Consider the following 24,833-nt stretch of genomic DNA (forward strand, 5'->3'; position numbering starts at 1 on the left):
ATGCTGCAAAGAAAAACTGCAGAAATAGGCCAAGTAAATAACATTACAGACAAACTGCTGGCAACATTTCCATTACGGAAGACAAAAGTAACTTCACACCTTATAAACAGGGTCACTGAACAGTTGTACATTTTAAGTCTACAGCAGGTAAATATATAATAAAAGTAAAGACTGTATTTTCTGCTCTTTCCAATCACTTAAAAAACAGAAATGCTACAATTTTGAACAGTATTCTCCTTTATAGAAGGATTACAAATGATTTCAGCAAGAAAAATGTATAGGAGTTAAATTTTGACCAAAGACTATGAGTACAGCTTCGTAAAAGGTCAAAAATTAGATTATGTGCTGCAGCAGAGTTTAATTTTAAAATCTGAGTACAGCCAGCAACCTCCTTTCTGGAGAACACCTTAAATTATTCCTTTTATTTTGTTTGCCCTTAAAAACCAGTTTTATCTCCAATTCAGAGCAGTGCAAAGTTCCTATTTGTCTTAAGACCAGTTTTATCAGACTGAACTGTCTCTGGAACATGTCCAGCACCTATTAGTTTGGGGAAAAGTTTCACTCTGCGTATTTCTTTAAAACACAGATTCTCTATTTTCAATGCACGTTTGAACTTCAGAAACTCTGCTCTGCCTCTACTGATACCAACCAAATCTACATTTCTAACATCATCTAGGATGTGCAGTGTTCACAGAATCACAGAATGGCTTGGAGTGGAAAGGACCTTAAAGATCACATAGTTCCAACTCCTCTGCCAGGGGCAGGAACACCTTTGACTAGACCAGGTTGCTCAGTGCCCCAGCCAGTGTGGCTTAAACACTCACGGGGATCTACAACTTCTCTGGGAAACCTATTCCAGTGCCTCACCACCCTCACAGGAAGGAGTTTTCACCCAATATCAAATGTAAACCTACTGTCTCTCAGTTTGAAGCCATTTCCCCTTGACCTGTCCTTACATGCCTGTGTAGAAAATCCCCCTAGATCCTTCCTGCGGGCTCCTTTAAGGTACTGGAAGGCACCAATTAGGTCACCCTGAAAGCTTCTCCTTTCCAGGCTGAACAATCCCAATTCTCTCAGCCTTTCCTCATGGGGGAAGTGCTTTATCCCTCTAACCATCCTGGTGACCCTCCTCTGGACTCATTTGAACAGGTCAATGTGTTTGGGGAATGTTATGAATGTTACTAATTGCACAACACACCAGTGTTGTTCCTAAAAAAATAATTCAAGAAGGTGTCTAAGTGAAAAATAAGATTATTGGAATGGTAATTAAATTGCAAGACTTTTTTTTTTTTTTTTTGCAACTTATTTGTTTTTTAACCAGAAGATAAATTTGGCCTTCCTACCATCTGTTTGATTTACTAGGAACAAATTATAAGGCTTGATATCCATTTTTTTGATTTTAATTGAAAAAGAAAGAAATCCGTTCATCCATAAGGAATGGACAAGTGTTCACCTCAGAAATTACATCAAGACCTGACGAGGTCTTTGCAGCTTATAAATGCTTCTAGGAAGTTTCTAAAGCAGGTCAGAACAGGTTGGCTGGATGTGGTAAGAAAAATGCAAAACTTCTCCTAGTTAACAAAAAAAACAACCACCCCACCAGTCCTTGCCAGGAAGCTGGACAAGTTCCCAACAGCTCTTACAGAAAAGGAAGTTAATTACTTGTTTTCAACAAGTATACACTTGGTTACACTTCCACAGCAAAACAGAATTATTCTGATGAGAATCACACACTCATAACTTAGATGTTTGCATCGCTGGATTGGATGAAGGAACAAGTTTCCTCCCCCAGTTAAAATGCAGTTAAGGGAAATCTTGACACTGTAACTATGGTATGAATACATATAAAGGAAAAACTGAGCCCTGAAGGAAAGAAATTGTTGGTGTGAAAGGCCAAAGAGTTCTGATGTTCCCATCATTCAAATCCACCCATGCTGATATTCTCAAGATATAGAAGATATTTTTAATAGACCTTATTAAACCACTGGCCTCAACCCAGTGATTCAGCCTGTCCAGATCCCTGTGCAGAGCCTTCCTACCATCCACAGATCAACACTCCCACCCAACTTGGTGTTGTCTGCAAATGAACAATCTGGTAGTAATACAACTAATTCCTTCAAACAATTATGCCTTATACTCTCTCTTAGAGCACACACTTTGACAGGGGTAAGACAAGCACCTTTAATTGGGTTTTTACAAAAAATCACAACACAACTTCTGTGTGCCTGATATCCTGCTGCACTCATATCCAATAAATTCTGCCTGTTCAAAATATTCTGACGTGGGAAGCAAATCAAGAAGGAAACAGAGATTGTTGTATTTTCCATGCAGACTTGGGTCTCATGTCTGAGATTCAAGCACTGCCAGTAAACTAACCCAATCTGTAACAATGTCATGAGGAACTAGAGGAGACAAGAACAAGCAGCAGTCAAGAAAGAACTGTGGAGGTGAGGAGTTATTCACCAGCTGACCCCTGATGCTCCCAGGACATCTAATAGCAGCTCTAGCTCACTGCTTTTCATCTTACACATTCTGTATCACTATGAAGAATTTGCAGGGCATGAACCTTTCCCATAACTCTCTAGATATTGTTTCCTAATGTCTTATGTAAGCACAGCAATATCTATTCATTCAGAAACTTCCACAAACCCAGGATTTGTGACGGGCAGCAAACTGCCTGCTACTGTAAAGAGAAAGAAGGAAACACAGAAAATTATAGAGTGGAGGAAAAGAAAGAATTACAGATTCAAAACCACAAGCTCCCATCAAGATTTTTTAATACAGATTTGTTTGAAACCTCCCGCCTCCCAAAAAACACAAAGTAATGCATTCTATTATAAAAATCAATTACACAATACCTCCTAGGAACAAATGGCTACCATAGTGCCAAAAATCTTACAGCCAGCTTTTCAAGAGAAACACCTGGAGGGACTACAGTTTTTCATGTTGTATAGCACAGAATGAATTTTTCATATTTACCTGATTATGGGTAAGTGCCAATACAACTACATCAATAAATATAAGCATCTGTTTAACTCAAAAAAAAGCCAACAACCAAGCCAACTCTATATTTTATGTACCTTGATTTTTAACCTTCACACTTCACTTGCAGTTGCTCCTCAAAAAGCACTGACACTGCTAACTACTGAAAATAGTTCATGACACCAATTTCCAGAGCCCTTACCAAATATTCATAGTAAAATATTGTACTGTTCAGAGCACTAATTTCCAAACAAATCCTACAAGCTATAATTCTATAAGGTTATTTTTATTTTTCTTGAAAACCAGATAGATTGGAAGTCCATCTAGAGTACTTCAGTTAAAGAGTAAGAAATAAAGATGAAGAAAATAAAAATATTTCTAGTTCAGATTGTTCAGCAAAATATCTTAAGTTTTTTTCATATTAGTATCTTTTTTTATTTTATGTAAGACAGTAGATCGATCACAAAAATAATAAAACATCCCTAGTCTTGCTTATATAGGTAGGATCACAAAAGAGGGTCGAAGGAAAAATTTTGCTCATGTCTAAGGAGCCAGAGGAAATACCATGTTCCCACTAATTCCAGTAAGATTTTTATATATATAGATAAAAATGCAATATTTGGTTAACATTCTGAATTTGCTACATTCCAGATTTTATAAGAAACTGTTAGTACATTTCCTTGAGTCCTTCCAAATATTAGAGACTGTCAACTGAAGAAAGTATTTAAAAATCCCAACAGTTATGCTATTAGCCATGTGAAAATGCTTAATAAGAAATAATAGTGTGGAAAGTCTCTGTTAGAACCATTCATTTATATTAATTTTCCCTCATTTAAAACTGATTTATATTAGGACCACAAAATCAACCTTATGCACTTATGCACTTGCTGAAATAAAAAAAGTGAACAGAAAATAGCAATGGATGGACACTGATCATTGTAATTATTTTAATTGATCATATTATTTTTACAAGAAGTGAGTAATGTAAAAAAAAATGTAAAATTTTTACAAGAAGTGAGTAAATACAGGTACACCTCTCGTTTCATAAATATGAAATACTTTTGTGTGATAGTATTTTTGTTTGTTTCCTTCTAGAATGCCAGAGGGAAGGCTTAAAAAGAAGATTCTTTTGTTTTATACTAGAAATGAACACATCATTTGTCTCATTGACTTTCCAAACTATTCTTTGTATTCTTGCTAAAAATTATCACTATGATGAACAGTCACTAACAACGTTCCTCAGTTCCAGTCATTGTGTCACTGATGGATGATATCACTTGATCGTGGATGGATTTCATTATTTGTAGCTTTCCATCATTGTTATTAATGGATCTGGATTTCCTTTCAGTACATCAGGAAGTTTCTGGCAGATATTATTAGCACAGCTGAGAGACAAAGTGCAAATAACCAACTCCAACAGTGAGACAGAGAGAGCACCACGGATGAGGCAAAATAAAATAAGAATGGGTCAGATCTTTCTACATTTAATATACAGAAGAAAGTTTTTACCCACAACAAAAAAGTAAAACCAACAAAAAAGGAAAGAGTTTGCTTGTTCTTGGAGTGTTTCAGGATTCTTTTCTCAGTGTAAAGTCCTGTGGTATCACTGATCTGAAAGCAACACAGAAATGAAATCTGCTTGAAGACAAAAGTGATTCTTTTTAAGTCTCTGTGAAGAAAGAGCAGCATCACAAACCAAAGCAAGCCTCTAGAACGCTCTTGTTTTTTAAGCATTCCTATCACAAATACTTCATCTGAAGAATGAGCAAACTCCAGATATATCCCTGAATCATTCAGGAAATCCCAAACATTACTGGAGGAGAGAGTGCTATAAATCCCTGATATTTCCAAGAAAAAATAAATAAAAAGGTAAAGCTCAGATTTTTTTTAAAAAATATCAGAACTTCTTAGATCATAAAAGAGGTACAGATCCAATTCTTTTAAATTTTCTGTTCATATCTATTATACTCTTGCTCCTTGTGCCAACTATAAATGTGGGAGCAAACAAGAAGATTACCCAATTCACATGTGATCTAATTTTTGCCTATGTGCAGTATAACCCATAATTCTTGCTTTTAATAATTGGTACTCAAAAATCCATTTTCTGAAGCCTTTCATGTTACTTACAAGAACGGTGCAGAATGGTGCAAATTCAACACTGTCAAGTCTATTCTGATTTTCTACATCCCTGCTAAAATGCATTATTTCTACTGTGCTTTTATCCTCTGTTTATATAAATGCATGCTCACCTTAAAAATGTTTCAGGTAGCAGAATTTTAATAAATTAGTCCTACTCTCATCCATTACCTGTTTTTCTTATTTTTGTCATCTATAAACAGTACATAAACTGATATAAATTGCATGCTTATTTCCTTGGTTTACTCTGAGCAGCAGCCACACAACCCTCCTCCTTTGTGTCCCTCCATCAATAAGGTATCTGTTGTGCTTTTGCACAAAGAACAAAGATGCCTTTATCAATTCTCAGAAGTCTGTAGGACAAACCATTCATGTTGTCAAACCCCCTAAAACACTCCCAGCAAATAATGAAATCCACCAGTGACAAATGTCAACACACTAATTTGTAAAATACAGAACAAAAGGAACATTCAGAAGAGGTGCTTCATTTCATGTTATATCAGCCCTTCAATTTGTAACAACTTCATGGCAGCCTACAGATAATGCAACATTAGAACAGAAGAGCACTATGATTATTAAAACTAAAACAATCTACTCTTCTTACAATAAATGCTAAGAAGTTCTACAAAACTGTAAACAAAATCTTTTGGAAACATCAGCCTCCTCGTCATGCATTCATTTTCCTCCTTTTTGGAATATTATTTACAAGTAAAATCTTACACACAAACACAGATTCTCTTCCACACACAGTCCCATTTATTGTTCTGATGGAAAAATAAGATTAATTACATTATATCCAGTGAAAGAAGAGCTTCAGTGTGCCTCAGCAATACTTTATCATTATACAGGACATCCAGCTATTATTGTCAAATCATATAGCAAGGGTATGGTTTAACTTGAAGTAGCCAGTGTGCATGTGAATTACTTCATTGATCATATAAAGACATTGAGCTGTTATTACTGAAGCACATATCAAGGGATGGTGTGACTAGAAACAGCATAACTGAGAACTGTGGTCAACTGATATAATAGGAAGTACCACATACTAATGAACTTTCACTCTGTTTCTATCAACTCATCTTTTCATACACCTCCAAATTTGTCTCAGACCACCACAAGGACTAAACAAATATTTTCCCTGTTGTCCAGGATGCTGACACAGAACACATTCACCTCTTCTCTTTGAAGATACCAAAAAGAAGCAAACACCTTTATATTCTATAAACATCAACTGCATCCAACATTTCTTAGATTTCCAACAGTGGCCTGATGACCTGTGCTTTGTGAATTCATCCAATCCACTTGACTATAGAATGGTAGTTCTGAAATTGTTAATTGATAATGCTAAGTTCTGTATTTGGTAAACTGCTAACGCTAACACAGATTCTATTAGCAAGTATTTTTCCAAGTCCAAAAGAATACAGCAAGGTGGTTTCCCACCTTGCAAGACCACAAAAACTAAACTACCATGGGTCAAAAGACACTCATTTTGAGGTGTTTTTGTTTAGGTGCTGTGTTGTTGGTTCTTTTTAAATCACTGAGGAAATTAAATTTTAAAATAAGCAGAGAATTTATGATTGCTTCCCACATACTGTCCTGACAACAGTTCTGCTAATACACTAAACACTCCCTCTTTTTGTGAGACCATGCATTCATATTTGCATGTGGATATTGACCTCTCACACAACATGACCCTATTCCAAAATTTCTAACAATACCAAAGAGAATTAAGTTTCCAGTTAAAATCCAGTTAATAACAGTTATTGGTTGGATACTTCCCTGAAGAGTCAGTTGGGTCTATGTCTTCCCAAATGGTTAAAATTTGTTTCTACATATTCTTGCCAGCACCAGTCAATTTGTTTGAAACCTCCAATGGTATTTGGCATTCACATCAGTTTAGATTTGTGAACCTGAAGATCAAAAGGTTGTGTAAAGTGTATAATTTTTCAGAAAGTACAGATCAAAGTTTCCAAATAGGTAGCAATTTTACAGCCCAGTCTAGTCCCACTGCTATAAATCTAATCAATCTCCACAAACAGTGTTATTGCTTTACCTTTTTAGTTTTAGCAGAATTTAATGTCAAGTGGGACAACACTCTTTGAGATTTGCTTCAACTAAGAGTATGTCTCTGGCACAGTGTATGCACGTGCTTGGCTGCATCTCAAATTTTAGTATACTTGGCAGTTTCAGCTTAGAAAACACCTAAAAAGATGAATTTCATCCTGAGGTTATATGCCAAACCTCTGCTCTGCCATGTCCTCACCACCTGCTGCCAAAGTCACTGGCAGAAACAAGAAGCTGTTCCTCTCTACACGGCCTGACCCCACAGGTGACAGCACAGGGTCTCTCAGGGTGTTTCTGCTGGGCTCAATTCCAGATTCTGGAGATAAAAGCTCTTCAGTGACAGCAACACATCCCTCACCCTGCTAGCAGCCATCACTCCATAGTTGTAACTCCAGGGGTCAAATTTAGTTAACTGAGCAACCACTGCAAATTATTCCAGTTACACATACACAGACAGGATGGAGCTGTTTCTTCTCAGAAAGAGAACAAACACCTCTGAGGCTGCAGTGCCTTTCCTGGGAACTCAAAGAATTTGCATTTACACGTGGGCACTGTTGTATTAACTCAGATCAACCAGCCAAGCAAAAACTTAAGCTTTGAGAGAAAAACAACATATCTAATCTACACTACCAGACAGCAGAGTAACACTAGCACCTGTTCAAAATCAGAGACCTGTTTCTCAAATATTCTAAAGAAAAGAAGTAAACAGCTATTAAGCAGAGACTTGGTTTAGACCAACAATAGAAGGATGTGTGCACTGTGGTTTTTAATAAAAAGTTGTTTAGTTCATAAAGACAATTCTACTTTCTCTGCTAATAGATCTCTTTTCAGAAAATTATGCAAAGTTAAGATTTTACAAATACTGTAGACCTATAGCACAGTTTCATTTATATTATTTTATTTAATGCTAAAATGATGTGAGAAAGTGGTTAGTTATGATTTATAATATGTCTCACATTTCAGTCAGGTCAAGAATAGAAAAAAAGATCAGTGTGCTAAGAGTTTATAAACATGAAGTATTTATTCTTGTATCAATATGGAATAGTAAAAGCAAAATCTCATCAGAATGAAAAGTAACAAGCTGGCACACTAAAAAAATTTTAATGTAATAACAGACTTTCAAAAATCTGATATTGCATCATTAACATCACAACAAGATTACAGCACAACAACATTACATTCAGATCTGGATGATTTGTGCTTGACTGTATCTGGCTATGTAAGAGATATAAGCTAGAGGGCAAGCTTTCTAGCACATCTATACATCAACTGATACCAGTTTAATTCAAATTTGTTTTTAGTTTATTTTTTATCCAAAGGAAAGTTAAATTTATCAACTCATTGGGAATGATCACAGATTAATCTCTTCCCCTTTTTAAGTGCCAAGGTCAACATCTTAAGAATGCCTTGCATTTTCAGACATAGTATGTTAGATTAAAATATCTAAAACTATGTGTATATTTTTAGCCATTCCAGCCACGTGTCTCTATTCACGTATTTTTCTGGTTTCTATACTCTTGGGTTCTAAGCACTGATCCAATATGTTCTGTATGTTATTTTCTACTTTCAAGGTGGTTATTACTGGAAAGGTATTTTTTATTTTGACAGATTCAGCATTCTTGTTGAGCAGTAAGTTACATTGTTTAGAATATCACTTTATATAGGAGTTCATATAATTTTTTAATGTAATAATTTTAGGTCAAATTATTACAACACTCCACAGTTAAAAACCAATAAACAAATGCAGCTGGTACAAAATAACAGCAAACTCCCTTCTTTACCTTCACAAAGGATTATATTTAAGACAATATAAGATTAAAGAGACAGACAAAAGCAACAAAATTATTTGCTTTGAGATGCAGGAAAATATGAATAATTCCTGCCTTACACTCCTTAAGTGCTGCATTAATAATCAATTTTGATTGTATATATAACAAACTTAGATAGCGCATTTCAGTCTTATTATGCAGATATTAAGAAGTTCCTATGCCAGGAAATGCCAGACGTTGTTAAGGATAAATCTGTTGAATTCTATTTAAAAATAGCACCCAGACTCTGCCTCTAATGTCAAACAAGTGAAAAATACCTCAGAAAAGGGAAATCTGTCTTTTGTGCTAAGCAAACTACCACTACTATTAACCACTGGAAAAGTTCTCTAAACACATCCTTGCACATTTCTACAAAAAGGTGCCACCCACCTTCTCAGGTTTAAATTGAAGACACAACCACTTTTCATCAAAAGAATAGTTTCAAGGTGTCTAGAATGTACTACCCAACCTTGCACAGTACAGTTTCACACCAAATATGCAATGTATTCAATATCTTATATTTAGCACTAATTCACTGCACACACAATGGCTGTGAGGCACGTGTATGAAAACAAAAGTACAATGCAGAGTTACCTTAGGACACCCCTTTATGATTTAGCTTTATAAACCTATACAGTGCAACTAAACACTAAACCCAACAATTTACCATTAAAGTCACTTTCTAGAGGGGTTATTGTTATACCACTGAGTGACCCATTGGTGGCAGTTTTATGCTCTGTTACACAAGGAATAAGATTTGTATCAATATGTCCTAAGAGCTTTGATCAGCTTTTGCAGCACTTCCCACATGAATATTAATTAAGCACTAAAAAGACAATGCTATCATAGTGAAAATATATAATTGATAAGAAAAGCTAATAAAATACACATAACTTTCAACTGACTATTGCTGGAATAGCAATTAAGATAGATTGAAAAGACCTGTATTGGGAAAATATGCTTTTTTTCATAGTTTTACAACTTAAAAAAAATGTTTGTGTTGACTGCAGAATATGAAAACTCACTGTCATTAAGCTTTAAAGCAATGTTAACAAATAAATAAATATAAGTCATAACGTAAAACCAGACTGCCATAGGATTCGTGATCTCATAATCTTTTAGCAGTCTTTACATGTTTGAGAAAATCATTCCTGAAAATACACAGTATATAAACAAAAGCTCACGACTGAACAGCATTGGTTTAAGTAATGTAAACACAAAGTTTTGGAAAGTTTTCCTCAGGCCTTGCCATCTAAATAACGTGTAAACAGGACTAATTCTGTTGTCTTAAAGTTGTACAATTTGGGACTACTTTGACCAGATTTCAGTTGACTTAATCTACTAATAACAACAAAACAAAGCAAATTTATATTCTGCACAGTTTTACACATCATACTAGATTAAGCCATGTGGCTAACATCTGTTACACATTGTTTCTTTTTTGATCTTTCTTCCAGGGAAAAAGCAGAAGCAAAGATGTTTCTTGTTTTGATAGCGTTTGGGGGTGTTATATATCAATATCTATATCAATATTTATATATATATATATCTACTAATATATTCAGTGTTAAATACTTACGTTAAGCAAGCATGGGCAACAACATTCCTCTTACTCCTGCCAGCAAGGTGATACAGTGCATTGTTTCCTATTTCCTGAAGTTCACGTGGCAAAATAGGAGCAACCTCATCGACATTTAACTCCCTCCCTGCAGTGCTCCTCAGTTTTGCCCTGTGCTGCAGATCACCACAGGTTTCCCCATGGTCTTTCCTACACGGTCTTTCAGGATTTTGTGCCTGTTATGACAGAGATGCTGAAAGCCTTGAACTGTAACTTGAATTCTGTGGGAAGCTAAGCTAACCAGAAAAGGTCTGGTATGTTCTCAAAAGAGATTCTCCTGCTCAAGGACATACACTAAACCCCCTGTTTTACGCAGTTTACTCCCTATGAATGCTTGGCATGCAGGTGGATCACACTGGCCAGCCAGGAGGTCACAGAGGTGTGAACAGCTAGAAGTCAGCCTTCACCTGTCAAGATAGGATGATGTCTCCAGGCCAGCCGAGAAATCATTTCAGCCTTGATGGAAAACGCTTTCCAGCAGACAACACAGCATCAGCAAGGAGTGAAGAGCTAAAAGACAAAGTGACAGCCAAAACACATAAAAAACAAAAGGAATGTCTGTCTTACTCCAAACTTTCTGAAATCTCCCTCTGCCTCACACAGCTTAAAGCTGCATCTGTCAGCTGTTCTCAAAGCAGCAGTCAGTCTCACCCAGAAACCAATTTAGGAAGGTACCCACAACTGATTTGGTAGACCCTACTCTTAAGGACAAAGATACAAGGAAGGGGGAGTTGGGAAGAAACTGAAAACTGCTTTGTACACCCTGGACTTGAGCAACAAAAACTCAGGAGCTCTGGTGTACGAGCTTTTACTTAACTGATACTAGAGTAAAATTCTAAATTACCAGTTTCTCAGATCAAGGTTACTTGGCTTAAGCAATGGATCAAATATATGTGATGTGTCTAGCTCCTGCTGATGTGTACTCAAAAGAGGTTTAATCATATCAAGTTGCTCTCAGGGAACAGACTCTGCTCCAGAGTTTTACTAATCTAATTCTGCTACGTCCTGCTCTCATGGTAAAAGTCTTTCTTTCTATAATCATTCCATGCTTCTTAGACATGGGGATGATATCAACATGTAGTTTTTTATTAAGTTTCCAGTTCAACACCTTTTGCCTATGGTCTTGCATCCACACACTGACCTCTGCAAGAGTTCCAGTTAGTTGGAGGCAAACATAGTTAAGTCTTGTGGTCAGCAAAGCTGATTTGATTGTTGTCAAGCAAGAGGCTTTACAAGTATTACTGGCTCACCACAATCAGGTTGTTGTGCTGGTTAACATTTACTCACACATTCCATTATGGTTCCTTCTGTATTGCCTGGATCTTCCTGGTCCTCACAGGCTCCTGAGTAGGCCTGTTTGACTCACTGGTATATCCTCCAGACAGGAAGTCTGTGTACTCTGTTCATCAGCATCTTTATCTTGCTGAGAAAAAGGTACAGGATTCAGAATGGCTCTGTAGCTCCTCCATGTCTCTCTGTTCCTCCACGTGCCTCACATACCTGCAAGCTTACAGGACTGTTACTGGCTTACATGTCCCCCTGAAAACTCTCCTGTTTCTGCTCATAGCCTAGCCCAAATTTAACATTATAGCAGCAAGTTGTCATGAGGTTTACTTTTTAACAAAACTTCTGTGAAAGAATGTCACTGGGAGAGCAAAAACTGAGTCACAGAAGATAACATCATCTTAGTGTCTGATTTTTGGCAGGAGTATTGCTGAGTGCTTCACTACTGTGAATGAATTGAGAATGAGTGGGAATGCTTGGGTGTGGTAGGAGACCACAGAGGAACACAAGACAAGGCTCTCTGTCCTTTGTTAATGGCATACAATTTAGCAGGTCATCAAGACCCCAACTTACCCAGGCTTCAAAAGCACATCCAAATCCAGAGACAAGGAGCACTGATCAAAGCCTGACCACTCACAAAGGGGGAAATGATGAAAGCACTGACAACTTTTGCTCCAAAAAGGCAACCTGCACATGGTTCCCAAGCTGAGAAAAACCCAGGAGACATCAGGACTTGAAACAAATCCTTCATGTCACAGTAACTGATCCAGAGCCTAACATCTGGTCAGAAATATCATGGTGCCAGACCACTGGACAGACTTCTTGGACACCACACACATTCTGGTGCTCAAGTGTGACATTGGGCAGGTGAAAACTACTTTGTTTAAGGCTTTATTTTAGACAAAATCACGTTTCTCACCTATAAGATCTCTTCATCAATGTTTGCTACATTGTCACTATGTGTAAATAGTACAGTAAAAAAGTATTCCACATAGTTTGTATCCTAACTATTTAGTGCAGTTTGATAAAACAGTTTACTGCTGAGGATGACAGTGGTTATGCTCCCATTAGTGTTTTCTTTAGGATCAATAGTACGTTACTAAAGCAAATCCTACAGTCATTCACACATTCCAATCTGGTTCAGCTACCAGGGAGATTTTGCTGCAGGCAACCTGCATTGTTTCCTGTGGAAACTGGAGAGCTGTTCCAGCTGCACACGATTTCACTCCAACAGGAACGTAAGAATGTGAAAAAATAAGCACTCTTCTGAACAGCTTCAATGCTTAGGAAGGAACATTTAGCTCAGGGGACCACGCTAAATCAACTACAAAGTACATCTCTCCTACTATAGAGACTTCAGATGTAGAAGTCTCCATACTGACTACATCAAACTATTTATTCATCCAATACATTGGCACTATAATACCTGTTAACACAGTCAACTCCAGTAACAGTATGGGGGAGTTAAGACTATTTTTTGTCTAAATTTTACTGTGAGGTGAAGTCACAGCCCCACAACCGAAGCTTGAGGGGTTCAGAGTGTTACAGAGTGTTGGGCTGTTTTCCCTGGGAGCAGTGGAGCTAATTGGATAGTTCCCATGGACACAGCCTTGAGTTGTAAGGAGTACAAGGTTGAATCTGTTTGGCTGAGTGCAGGTGCTGCATTCCTCGGTGTTTTTGTGGGGATATGTTTGTGTTGTGTGTGTGGGAAAGTAGAATGGGAGAACTTAATAAAAAGCTGCCTGCTGCGCTGAGCAGGCAGACATCTCTCTGGCTCATCCTAGTGTCTCATCATCCTAGTGTGTGTGTGTCGTGTGTCTTTCTTCCCCTACAGACCAAGGCCTCCAACAGATACCCCACGACATTTTACTGCTCTTGATTTTTTTTGTTCAGGTACAAATACAAAGACACATTCAGAAGCATTTCTAAAGTTATTGACTTGTCTCTAAGCATGTTGATCTCTAAACTAGAAATTAGCTCAGCACTGTCACTGTGAAAATTTAGCTTTTGAGCCTGATTTCGATGCAAAACAGGTACATCATGTACTTACTAGCTGGGCTGACTTAAAGAAACCTATAATGAGAACTCACTTTGCTGTACTAAATTTCTTCGGTTTACAGGCCTCCATGACAAAACATCTGTGACTTAAGTCAGCACCCATGGAGTTTATTTTAATGAAAACATCCAAAGCACTACTAAATACATCCCTTCCTGTCTTATTACTGATTAAAAAAAAAATCAAAAGAGAAGACCAGCCAATCCTCTCAACACACACACTCAAAAAAATAACAGAGAAGGACCATAAGATCTTTCCACAGCTGCTAGACCAAGTGTTTCCTATAGCATCTACCAAAAATGTGCATTTTGTTGAAAATGTAACACTGCCCAAGGTGTTCTTAGCAGTTCTGCCTTCCATTATGCCTTGTCAACAAACAATCTTTCATCTAAAAATAAAAAACTTTCTTGTGGAGGGTGTGGTAAACCACCTAAATGCTCATATCCAAACGTTCTTGTCCAAACCAAAGAAGCAGAAGGCTACTGAATTTTAAAGAAATAAATTTATATGGTACTACAGTGGTGTGTAAAATAGCTGGAAGTAACACATGGTGGAAAGGAGTCAGAAGGGAAAGAGGAAATTACGTTCCCTGGCAAAATAGGTCCAAAGCTGCCAGCATCTGACAGCGGTAGTGTTGAAAAATTAGTTCTGTGTTCTTAGCCAAACAGCAGCAGCAGCAGCTGATGGAAGATCACAATCACAGCTCTGCAGTGGGTTCAGCAGCAAATTTAACTAATTAGCATTGAAATGTCAGAACAGAAACACAAGCCAAACAGACTGGGTTAACTCTTCTAAAAGCACAGAAGTTGAAAATTGTGCCTTTGGACACGTGCTGGAGTCTCCTGAAGGTGACAGTCCAGACCCAGAACTGTGAAGGCCCCTAGAACACCTTCGAGTCCATTGCTGCTGAAATTAGAGAAAAACCTCAGACCTGACATGGCAAGGGAATAACAGAACTTTGCTTAGAAAACTAGTAATGGATCACGAAGCAATAAAAGTCTTATCTATTACCTCTCATCAAAAGTAACTGAAATTTGACCCACACCCTTGTGCAGCCCCATGCTAGCAGGTGTTGGGACTGAGCATAAGGAGAAAGGGATCAGCAAACTATTGAAGTGAAAAGGAGTACTCTAAGGTCAAATAAGCTGCTGAAGACCACAGATTCAGTAAAACTGTTCTTCAGGAATGAAGTCTCCCAAACGACAGAATGTTATGACAGCAAAGAAACAGGAAGAATAGGAAATAAGAGTCATTAAGCAGAAGACTCAACTGAATGGTCATGATCAAAGCTAGTACTAAATCACAACACACATGAGGAAAAGAAACTTAACCATACAATAGTATAGAAAGTGAAAAAAACCAGACCTGCAGCAGCTGAAAGAAGTGGGTAAAAAATCCCAAGTACCAATGCCATTAAAAAAGACAACTTAAGACACGTTTTCAAAGAGGACAAGGATAAATAAGACCTAAAGCTAAACTGAGGTCCAGGAAGATAAAGTTACTTTGGTCAGAGTTAATGGGTATATAAAAAAAATCCTTGCAGAAGGTCTCAAAAAAAACCCCAAACACAAATAAAACTCCAACTGCAATGAGAGAGGCATTCTTGCCTCCTGACTTTATATAAAGTTAGAGTTTTACCACCGGATTTTGTTTCTGTAAGAATTTCCTGGCGAAACTGGATATTTTCGGGAACAGAAACTAGCCCTAAACCACTGGAAAACCACAAGGTCCAAATCCCCACTGCAAGGGAGTCTAATGGTGAAGGGCCTCATTTCACTCCTGTCTGACCACTTAGCACTCAACGAGAAAAAATTAGTAAGACTTAAACAATGATCTTACAGCTTCTACTGGTGGTCATGGAAGAGGAACTATTCTTAATGACTAATAAATGATTCCACTAATTATAGACTGTGATAAGTTGTGGGGTTTTTTTCCTCTGAAAGAATGTGTTAATATGAATATAACATGGTACTACAGAAAAGTCAAGGTATATATCTGGCAAGTTTGTGGAGAAATGTGGAAGAAATACATGCTTACAAGAGAAATTATTAATTGCAGAGAAATACTTAATCTTCAACACTTTGTAGCTGATGTTCTAAATATTCTGCCTGGATTCTTTTGAGTTAATGTTATTTTTTCTTTGAATTTGTCTTCCTTCTGAAGCTTTCTGGAAGCTAAAAAACACCCTCAAATCTTTGCCCCGGAGTAAATAGTTTACTATTTGTGTATTTCAAAAGATTTAAAAGCCCCTGTGTGTTGCTCACTTTAAATTACACGACAATCACACTTCTATAAAAATATCAAAAACAGCAGAAAAAGTTTGAATCAGACTAGAAGAAATATAAATCTTAAATCAACTTTTCCTTCTGTTTGTAAATGTTCTGTGGTGCTTCCACTTGCTTCACAATCAAGTTAGACTTGAATTTCCTCATATTACACATTCTATTTTAAATTTTACTTTAGAGAAGGAAAAGGAACAATATGAAAAGTGAGCTCTTTAAGCACCAGTTCATAGGAAATCCACTCAAACAAGCCCTTCTAACATTTCCCTATAAAGGTCAAAAGAAGCCTTCAACAGGGTAATAATCCCCCTTGACGTCTTCAGAAATCATAGACTTACACAATGACAAAATATGCTTGAAGTTTATCAAGTTTCAGAGAACAAGTATTGCTGTGGTCTTTGCTTTGCAAGACTATACAGAAGAGCACCCCATGGGAATTGTTTAACAGGGTTCTGTGGTCCCTGCCTGAAAGGTGGTACTTTTGAAAGACCTGCTCCTTTACTAAGCCATGCAAAACACACCTACTGATATGGTTGCACCTGGAACGTGTTCACTAGCTACATTTTCTAGCTTGTTCCCTCACAGGTTCCTATGTCATTGCTTATGACAGTCAGTCTCCTCTGCTTATCAGTCTCCTCTCACAAGTAACAGCAACACGACAAGAGAAAATGGCCCCAAGTTGTTCCAGAGTTAGTTGTTCCAGGGGAGGTTTAGCTTGAATATTAGGAAAATTTCTTTAATGAAAGGGTTACTGAAGAGTGGCACAGGCTGCCCAGGAAAGCGGCTGAGTCCCCACCCCTGGAGTTGCTGAAAAGGTGCAGATGAGTCAGTCAGGGACATGGTTTAACAGGGACTTGGCACTGTAAGGTTTATGGTTGGATTTAATGACCTTAAGGGGCTTTTCCAACCTAAACGATTCTATGTTATCACTCTTCAGCTAATCTTCCATCTGATTTTCTTCCCCACATATGTACGTATTTCACAGCTAAGGCTTTGCCTTTCTCCACACCATCTCCCCTGTAGTTTATACACCCCCGCAGCTGAAAGCAAGGGAGAGTGGGCAATTTGGCCTTTGTCAAATGTTAAATAAAATGCACTCAGAACACAGCTTAGCACACACACTGAAACCAAGATAAGGAGAAACAGTGAATGGATAATCTCCACCCTTTCCTTTTTCACCCCATCTTTTTCTTCCTTATGTAAGAAGCAGTGCTACAAATTCCCACTCTTGCAATGGAAATGTCTCAACAGTCTTTCACTGCCCCCTCCAAAGATACCTCTAACTGACATATGTAACAGAAAATTTCATCTCCATTCCCTGTTTTTATTTGATAGGCAAAAAGGGCTCAAGGAAAAGATGTTTAATTGTTGTGTTCACAGAAAGTGACTTTGAGTACAATTGACCAGTCACCCAACAAAGACAACATCTATCTAAATCACACAGATAAGATAGTGAATTCCTATTCCAATGTGCCAAAAGTTTTAAATAGATTAGGTGAGAAAGCCATCACCAGAATCTGCTTTTTGTGTACCGAGTTCTAAACCATCATGCAAATAAATAATGATTCATACAAGAAATCCTACTTTCAACGATATCACAGTATAGTTCATAAAAATTAGGAACAGCATTTAACACCTCATCTTAATTAACAGCTAAAAAGCCCTAATATTTACAAGAGTTCCTACCTCTATATCTTTTAGGATTTAGCTGTAAAAGTTTAAGTTCCACAGAGAAATTTTGATCTCGTGCACATAAAACAGATCTACCTAGAACTTAATGGAATTACTCATGGTTTACACCAGCATCACAGAGACCATAACATTTACTGTGTTACATTAAAAATTGGAAAAATCATCACCTGCATATAATACCTGGTTGCTGAAGTTGTAATTGCATGGGCAAAAGTAAATTGCTTCTTTGGACACATTATTTGGAAAACTGAATCAAAAATATAAGCACAAATGTAAATCAGATTAAATCATGAACCATGTGTCATAGGTATGGGGAAGGAACAGAACTTGCGATTGTTTAGCAACACACAGCTGTAAAATGCTAGTCATTTAGATTACTTATACATTATTGCCAAATAATTAAATGTTCTAAAATAGATAACCAATCTTTGGCTCATGGTTTCATTTTTTTTCCTAGAGCTACACATGAACACTCATTGTAGAACTGGAGGAGGGAGAGGGGGAAGGAGGGGTTTGTTTGCTTGCTTGTTGTGTGAGGTTTTTTTAAGAGATTGGGTGATGCACAAAGGAGGAAATTAAAGCTGGGGTTTTTTTATAAGTCGATACTGCTGGTCCAGTCAGAGCTCAGCTCTCAGGTAGGAGAACGAAGTTGAGGGTTAGAGATAAAGTAGGACAGCAAAAAGGAATTCAGAAAACCAGTTTCAAACTCTCAAAACCAGTGTTCAATTAATTAATATTAATTGACCAGCGACAATTAATTAATATTTTCATCTCTCCATATTCTAGCTCCCTATAAACACATCACTTTTTAAGGGAAAAGAATACTTTTTACTTTATAAATGCCATGCAACTCATACAACAAAAAAAATTCATTGGTATTACCTACACACACGTATATATATGCACATATATAAAAGGCAGGCATGGATATATAACATTAGGTATACCCATATATATATATATAATCTCTGTAATATATAACAAATATAATAAGCATAGAAACATGCTGGCCTCTCACATATGTGTATACAATACACACACACACTTTTCCTAAGCCAAAACACCTTATGCCAGCTTTAAGATGGGAAAAAGTCCTTACACTGGAAATGTTTAGGCACCCCTAACTATAATGATGCTAGCAGCCTCTTCCATAATTCCAATCCTAGAATTTAAAAACGCAGTTACTATTCTACAGTAGCATCAAAAGAGCCCTACTAACTCTCCAGTTACTCTAAGAAGAAATTACATTTTTTGTTGCTAAAGCCAAGAGGGAGGGAGCGAAACCAGAAGCAATTGCTTCATGTATCAATATATAGTCTCGGTTTAAAGTAATGGGGCATCTTACGAGATTTATTCTATAAAGAATAATATTAATAGACCAATAAGGCAGCTCAGCACATTAATAAGGAAATATATTATGCCCAAAGTACAGCAAAACCTGTTTTGGTAGTAAAATGACAACTGGATGAAGGACTGTGATTGCAGTGGTAGCAAATTACACTTCAAGCTTCAGCCAAGGGTCAGAAAATGTTGTGCAAAAGAGTGTCCACTACTGTACAGACTCACAAAAGACTTCTACAGCTGAGTGAAAGAGTCAAACACAGTTCTGCAAGACTGAACAGTACTAAAGGTTTTACATTTAAGTTTGACCCTTGAATGTTTTCCAATATTGGTTTTCTCTGCACTTATCAGCAGTCACTGTAACTGCAGACAACAGAACAGACAAATCGTGGTCACAGAGGCACAGATTAAAGAGGCTGCTTGAGCCTTCCTCCCTTTCAATTTAAAAAGTTAACAACCTTAGTGACAGGGACTGGAAACACTCAAGAGTTCTGCTGATACACCATGCTCGGAAGAAAGGGGTATTCTTTTCTCTTAAATACCAAAGACCACTTTTTTACATGAGAGTAGAAGAGTGAATAAGATCTTTATAAATACGAATTGAAAGCTGGGTTGCTACACCCATATTTAGCCAGCTAGTTGACCTGATTTACAAATATTCCAAGCATCCTCTATGTTTCCGTCACCAAACATCATCTGGGCTTCAAGGGTGTCCAGCACAGTTGAAAATGAGGTCACTGATTTTAGAGCCTAAACAGAATTCAAACAACCTAACATTAGGTTCCTGCTTTGACAATGTCAGTATCTTGATCAGAAATTCGTTGGTTCCATTTAACTTACTAGCTCTGCTGGGCATAATTGCCTTCAAGAACAGATAAACTAGGTAAGACCAGAAGTCCACCTATACCACAGTCATTACTGAGTGTTCAAGGAAAAACTAAGACCATGGGATTCTTTTCTCATCACATTCTTCTAGATCCCAGCAACATGTGATGTGCCTAGTCAAGTTATTTATACACAGTACTTGGCTAAGAATTTTTCCTTGTGCTAGAACTTACTACAAAACTAGTACATCTGAAATACATTAATTCAAACAGAAAGAGCAGTAATCTTATGTTATTTAAACAATGTGTGCCAAACAAAAGACTTTGAAGACCATTGTTTCAAAAAGAGTACTTCAGCTGAATGCAAACAAAGGCTTACAACCCCCAGGGGAGTAAAATAAACATCAGCATATTTGCTCTGTAAGAAGTAGAAAGCTGCTAAGCAGTTTCTAACACCGCCGTGACTATGAAAGGACTTATGCAATTAAACACTGACAGGGAAGTCAAGGTCTCAAGCACAGGCTCAAGTGGCATCAGAAGTCAGAGCTTCTGCATTTGAAAGAATATTTTTCCTCAGGAAATGAAAAAGGACAAGGAATTCAATTTCTTCAGGTTTTGACAAAAGGAAAGGAAATTGAGCTGTAGGTCTGTGGGAAGAGACTTTGGAACAGTGAGTTTGCAAATGTGATCCAAAAAACCAGACTGGGAATGAACTAATTTGAAGAGCACAAATAACCTATTTTTAATCTGAAATCAGTAATTCAGCTTTGTTCACAGGAACTCCTTGTTCACATGAGATCTTTTGCAACAGTGAAATACCTCCTATATTTACATGCCAATGGGGTTGTCAATTCCTAAGGGAGTAGAGTACCATTAACAGCATCAAAACATACTGCTACTTTTAATCTCCTGATTCTAATCTCTTAGTTCTCCAAGTACATGAATGATGTGCACCTTTCAGCGTAGTGTGTGGTCAGGGATCTCTTCCTTGAAAAATCTAATTAGGAGCTCTTGGGCTTGCAGTCTGATACACTTCCCTACTCCTTCTACTCAACTTCACTCTCTTCTGCTAGCGAAAGAACTTAAAAATCAGACAATTAAGTACTCTTAGGTGTTCATGAGATTCTCAGCATTCTATAGAAAGCATTGAATCTCTGGCTTTTAAACTATTTAAATATGGTCTGCAATGCTTTATTAATTTATGTACAGTTCAATGTAATATCACCAACAAAGACACAGAGACTACATTCTTCTTTTACTAGCATGAATTTAGGAGCAGGTATACTGAATCACTGGAACTGAAACCATATATAACCAAGAGAGAGTACAAAACTAAATCCCCCAGCTTCAAAGATCTGCAGGAAGCAAGAGGGGATGGCTGCAATTATTATACACAGGCAAGATCCCATTTCCATACAGAAGTCCATAGCCAATTAGAAAAACAGGAAAATTTGTAGAGAAAACACAGGTGAAATGAATATGCTTTCAACTAGTTTTTCTCATAAAGCATCTGTCAGACTCCAAGAGAAATGCAGCTGACCCAGAGTAGCTGCCACTAAAACAGACAGCTTAAAATGCCTAATTAGGTCACTCCGTGCAAGAACTATCATGAATTTCACCCCCATCTAAAATGCTGGGGAACATCCTTCCCAAATAAAAGGAAGTATTTTGGGATATGAAAACCACAGTAAGTATCACCTGATGAGGAACAGACAAAGAAAAATGCCAAATGCTGTCAAGCCCTGATACTTCAGATAGTGGCTAAAATTTATGACTTCCTTCACTGGTAGGCAGGAGTACAATTAGAATTCTCATAACACTACCTCCTATGTGCTGGCATACTATGTTATGTTTATACTGCTACAGATAGACTAGAAGATAAAAAAATAAATAGTATTAAAAAGCATCCTTTTTAACCAAAGGTAACAACTAACTTTTTTTCTTTATGTGGGTTTGGACACAGTTTTGCACATAGTTTATTGTTAACTGAAGTAATTTAGGTAATTTTCATTGTATGCACAGGAATTAAGCATTTAAGTAGCTTGCTACATACATAGAAGCCTCTATTTGAAAAATCACACAAAACAAGAACAAACAAGCTATTATGAGTCACTTAATAATCTCCTGCCCAAATACAGCTTGATAATTAAACAGCTCAAATTATTCCTTAAATTGATTAAATTTTGAAAAATTTGAATGTGTTTGGCTTGAGGAATTGTTGAATGAAAAGCATCAGGAAGTATGCACACCCATTCTTTCATCCTCTATTTATATTCAATGATATGTATCACTTGGAACTGACAGTGGTCAGAAGCAGCACAAGGGAATGAAAGCATGGGTTTTTCTCATCTTCTTCACAAAGAAAGCACAATTACAGTATTTTGAACACGAGGTTTGGACTCAGGTAATCACAAACGGTTTGGAACAGAAACCTGCAGGCATCTTTTCCCTAAAAATTGTGGGAAACATGCAGGGAAAGCACTGGCAATTTCTCAAAGAGCAGTAGCATATCAACAACTGAATCCTGAAGATTTCTTCTACTGTGTGCTGTGATTTTGGCCAGACATTGCTCTCTGCTTTCTCATTCATTTTGTACTGTTTGTGTGTCTTGCCCTTCATGGTTCCCCAGATCACTGCTCTTATCATAAGCTAAGCAAAATGGCCTGTTTCTTAATTACAGCAATGATCCATAAGAACTTGTGTCAACCCTTTAGTACTATGCCTTTGAAGTCAGAGAAAATTGCTAAGCAGCTCTGCAAACTTTGTATGGCTTCAAGAACATCACACTTCACTCCAAATCAAACCACTGTGCAAAGCACCAGAGAATATAATCTGTGGCAGGGGCCCAAAGCAACTTGATGCTTTCAGTGAAGAAGTATCATTGAAAGCTCAGTAACCAGTAAAACCAGTAACCAGTAAAAAGTATCTACAAAGCAACGAGGCTTATATGACAGAGGAGGGTGACTGACTGTTTAAGTTTTAAATTTTCTAGATCTTCAGAGAAAAAAAAAAGGCAAGTAAAATTATACTAAGAACTACACAATATTGTTATGTGCCAGCATAATTTTCTACTTTTAACCCAAAAGCTGTGGCTGCCTCATCCCTGCATGAGTTCAAGACCAGGCTGGATGGGGCTCTGAGCAACCCAGTCTCAGTGTCTGTGCCCATGGGGTAGAGGGGTTGGAACCAGGTGATTGTGTCTCTTCCAACCCAAACCATTCTATGGTTCTATAATTCTGGTTCACCTACATATCTGAAGTTACAATGAAAGCATTTTATTAAAATTGCTTCAGATATCAAACCTATTTGACAACTGCCTCAGGAGCTCCACAACAGAAATTATACAGTCTGGGAATACAGCTTTCCTTTCAGTCATTATTTTTCTAACAGAGCTTTACCTTTAATTCTTTTCTTGGATGTTTTGTACATCTGCCTACATGAATCCACTCTACTGTTGGCACTAGTGAATAAAAACAGTGTTTTGATCTCTGCTATTAACAAACAGTTTCTCATTACCAACTTAAATACTTTTTTTTAAAGAAAAATTAAAAGTGAATGGGGAATTTCAATTGCTAGGCATTGTCTTACAACTAACAGAGTTAAAATTTTATTGTCCTTGCATGACTGGAAATTATACTGCAAAACCAAAAGTATTTAAATTTTTTATTTTTCACAATTCCATGAAAACTTGATAATATGATCCTTACAATCTGCCTTACTTAGCTTCTGAAGACCAGTGTTTGAGCAGAAACTCATAAATCATGACTTATGAGGAAACTCTAGATGTAGACTTTAACATGCCCTTGTTCTATCAAAACATAATGGTAACATCAATGCCAAAAGAAAACAAGACAAAATGAGTGCAGCATCAAGTACTTAAATCAACAAAACCAATAAAACAACTTCAGTTTGGCAAATGAGGAAATTCAGACCCACACGGCTAATAAGCTTATATTTTCCTTCCCTGAAGGAAGTCCTGTTAAAACTAAAATAAAGATCACAAAGGATGCAAACAAACCTATTACACGAAGTCAGAACAAAGTTTTAATTTTGATTTAAGAAAAACAGTGCAGCAACTTTATATTGGCAGCAATTTGACGCAGTTAAAAGAAGTCAAACAAAACACAGGAGATGAGATACTAAGAAGTTTCTTTACCTGGCCATTCCCAGGCTGGAGAAGTTGGAAGGAACTATCAAAACATCAAGCCTGGAGAAGGGGTGGGTACCCAGCGTGGAGAAAGCAGCAGAGAGGCACTGAGGGATGAGCGGGAGCAAACGTTCCTCGCAGAGCTGCACAAGGCAGCAGGGAGAGAAGACTCTGTGAGGAATGACTGCCTGCCAGCTCACTGCAGGGTTCTGGAAACGGCAGGGATATCCCACATGGCCACACATTGCTTCATGCCAGCTGACAACAACAAAACAAACCAACATTTAATGTGAGATCAGAAATGTGCACGACTGACTATGCTAAGACAGGGATGTTCTCCAGGCATCAGAAAGACAAAATGAATTTCCATAAAAGCAGCTCACTTTTATTCTCACACTGTTCACACACTGTGAAAACACTCATTAGTACATGAGTAGAACTGATAATTGTTACTCATAACTAAAAAGACAGTAGTCACATCTTGTTTTTATAACAGATATGCATCAAAAGAATAAATGCTCAAAATATATGTAAAGAGAACTAATAACAATAAAAAGTATTTATTCAGAAAATTCCTATTCAAATTAGACTACGAAAAG

At 37.3% G+C, this 24,833-nt stretch overlaps 1 protein-coding gene across 11 annotated transcripts in view; it reads right to left on the reverse strand.

Moving 5' to 3' along the window:
• AOPEP (aminopeptidase O (putative)) overlaps positions 1–24,833 on the reverse strand; it is a 157,830-nt gene that overhangs the window by 111,466 nt on the left and 21,531 nt on the right. For all 11 annotated transcript variants that reach the window (XM_027653271.1, XM_027653268.1, XM_027653273.1 and 8 more), the window contains one exon: positions 24,244–24,492. In XM_027653271.1, the coding sequence (XP_027509072.1) occupies positions 24,244–24,492 (249 nt within the window). The remainder of the gene's footprint in view (positions 1–24,243; positions 24,493–24,833) is intronic.

The sequence above is a fragment of the Corapipo altera genome, unplaced genomic scaffold (assembly GCF_003945725.1).
Source record: "Corapipo altera isolate COAL_440 unplaced genomic scaffold, ASM394572v1 61305, whole genome shotgun sequence".
NCBI classification, from domain to species: domain Eukaryota; kingdom Metazoa; phylum Chordata; class Aves; order Passeriformes; family Pipridae; genus Corapipo; species Corapipo altera.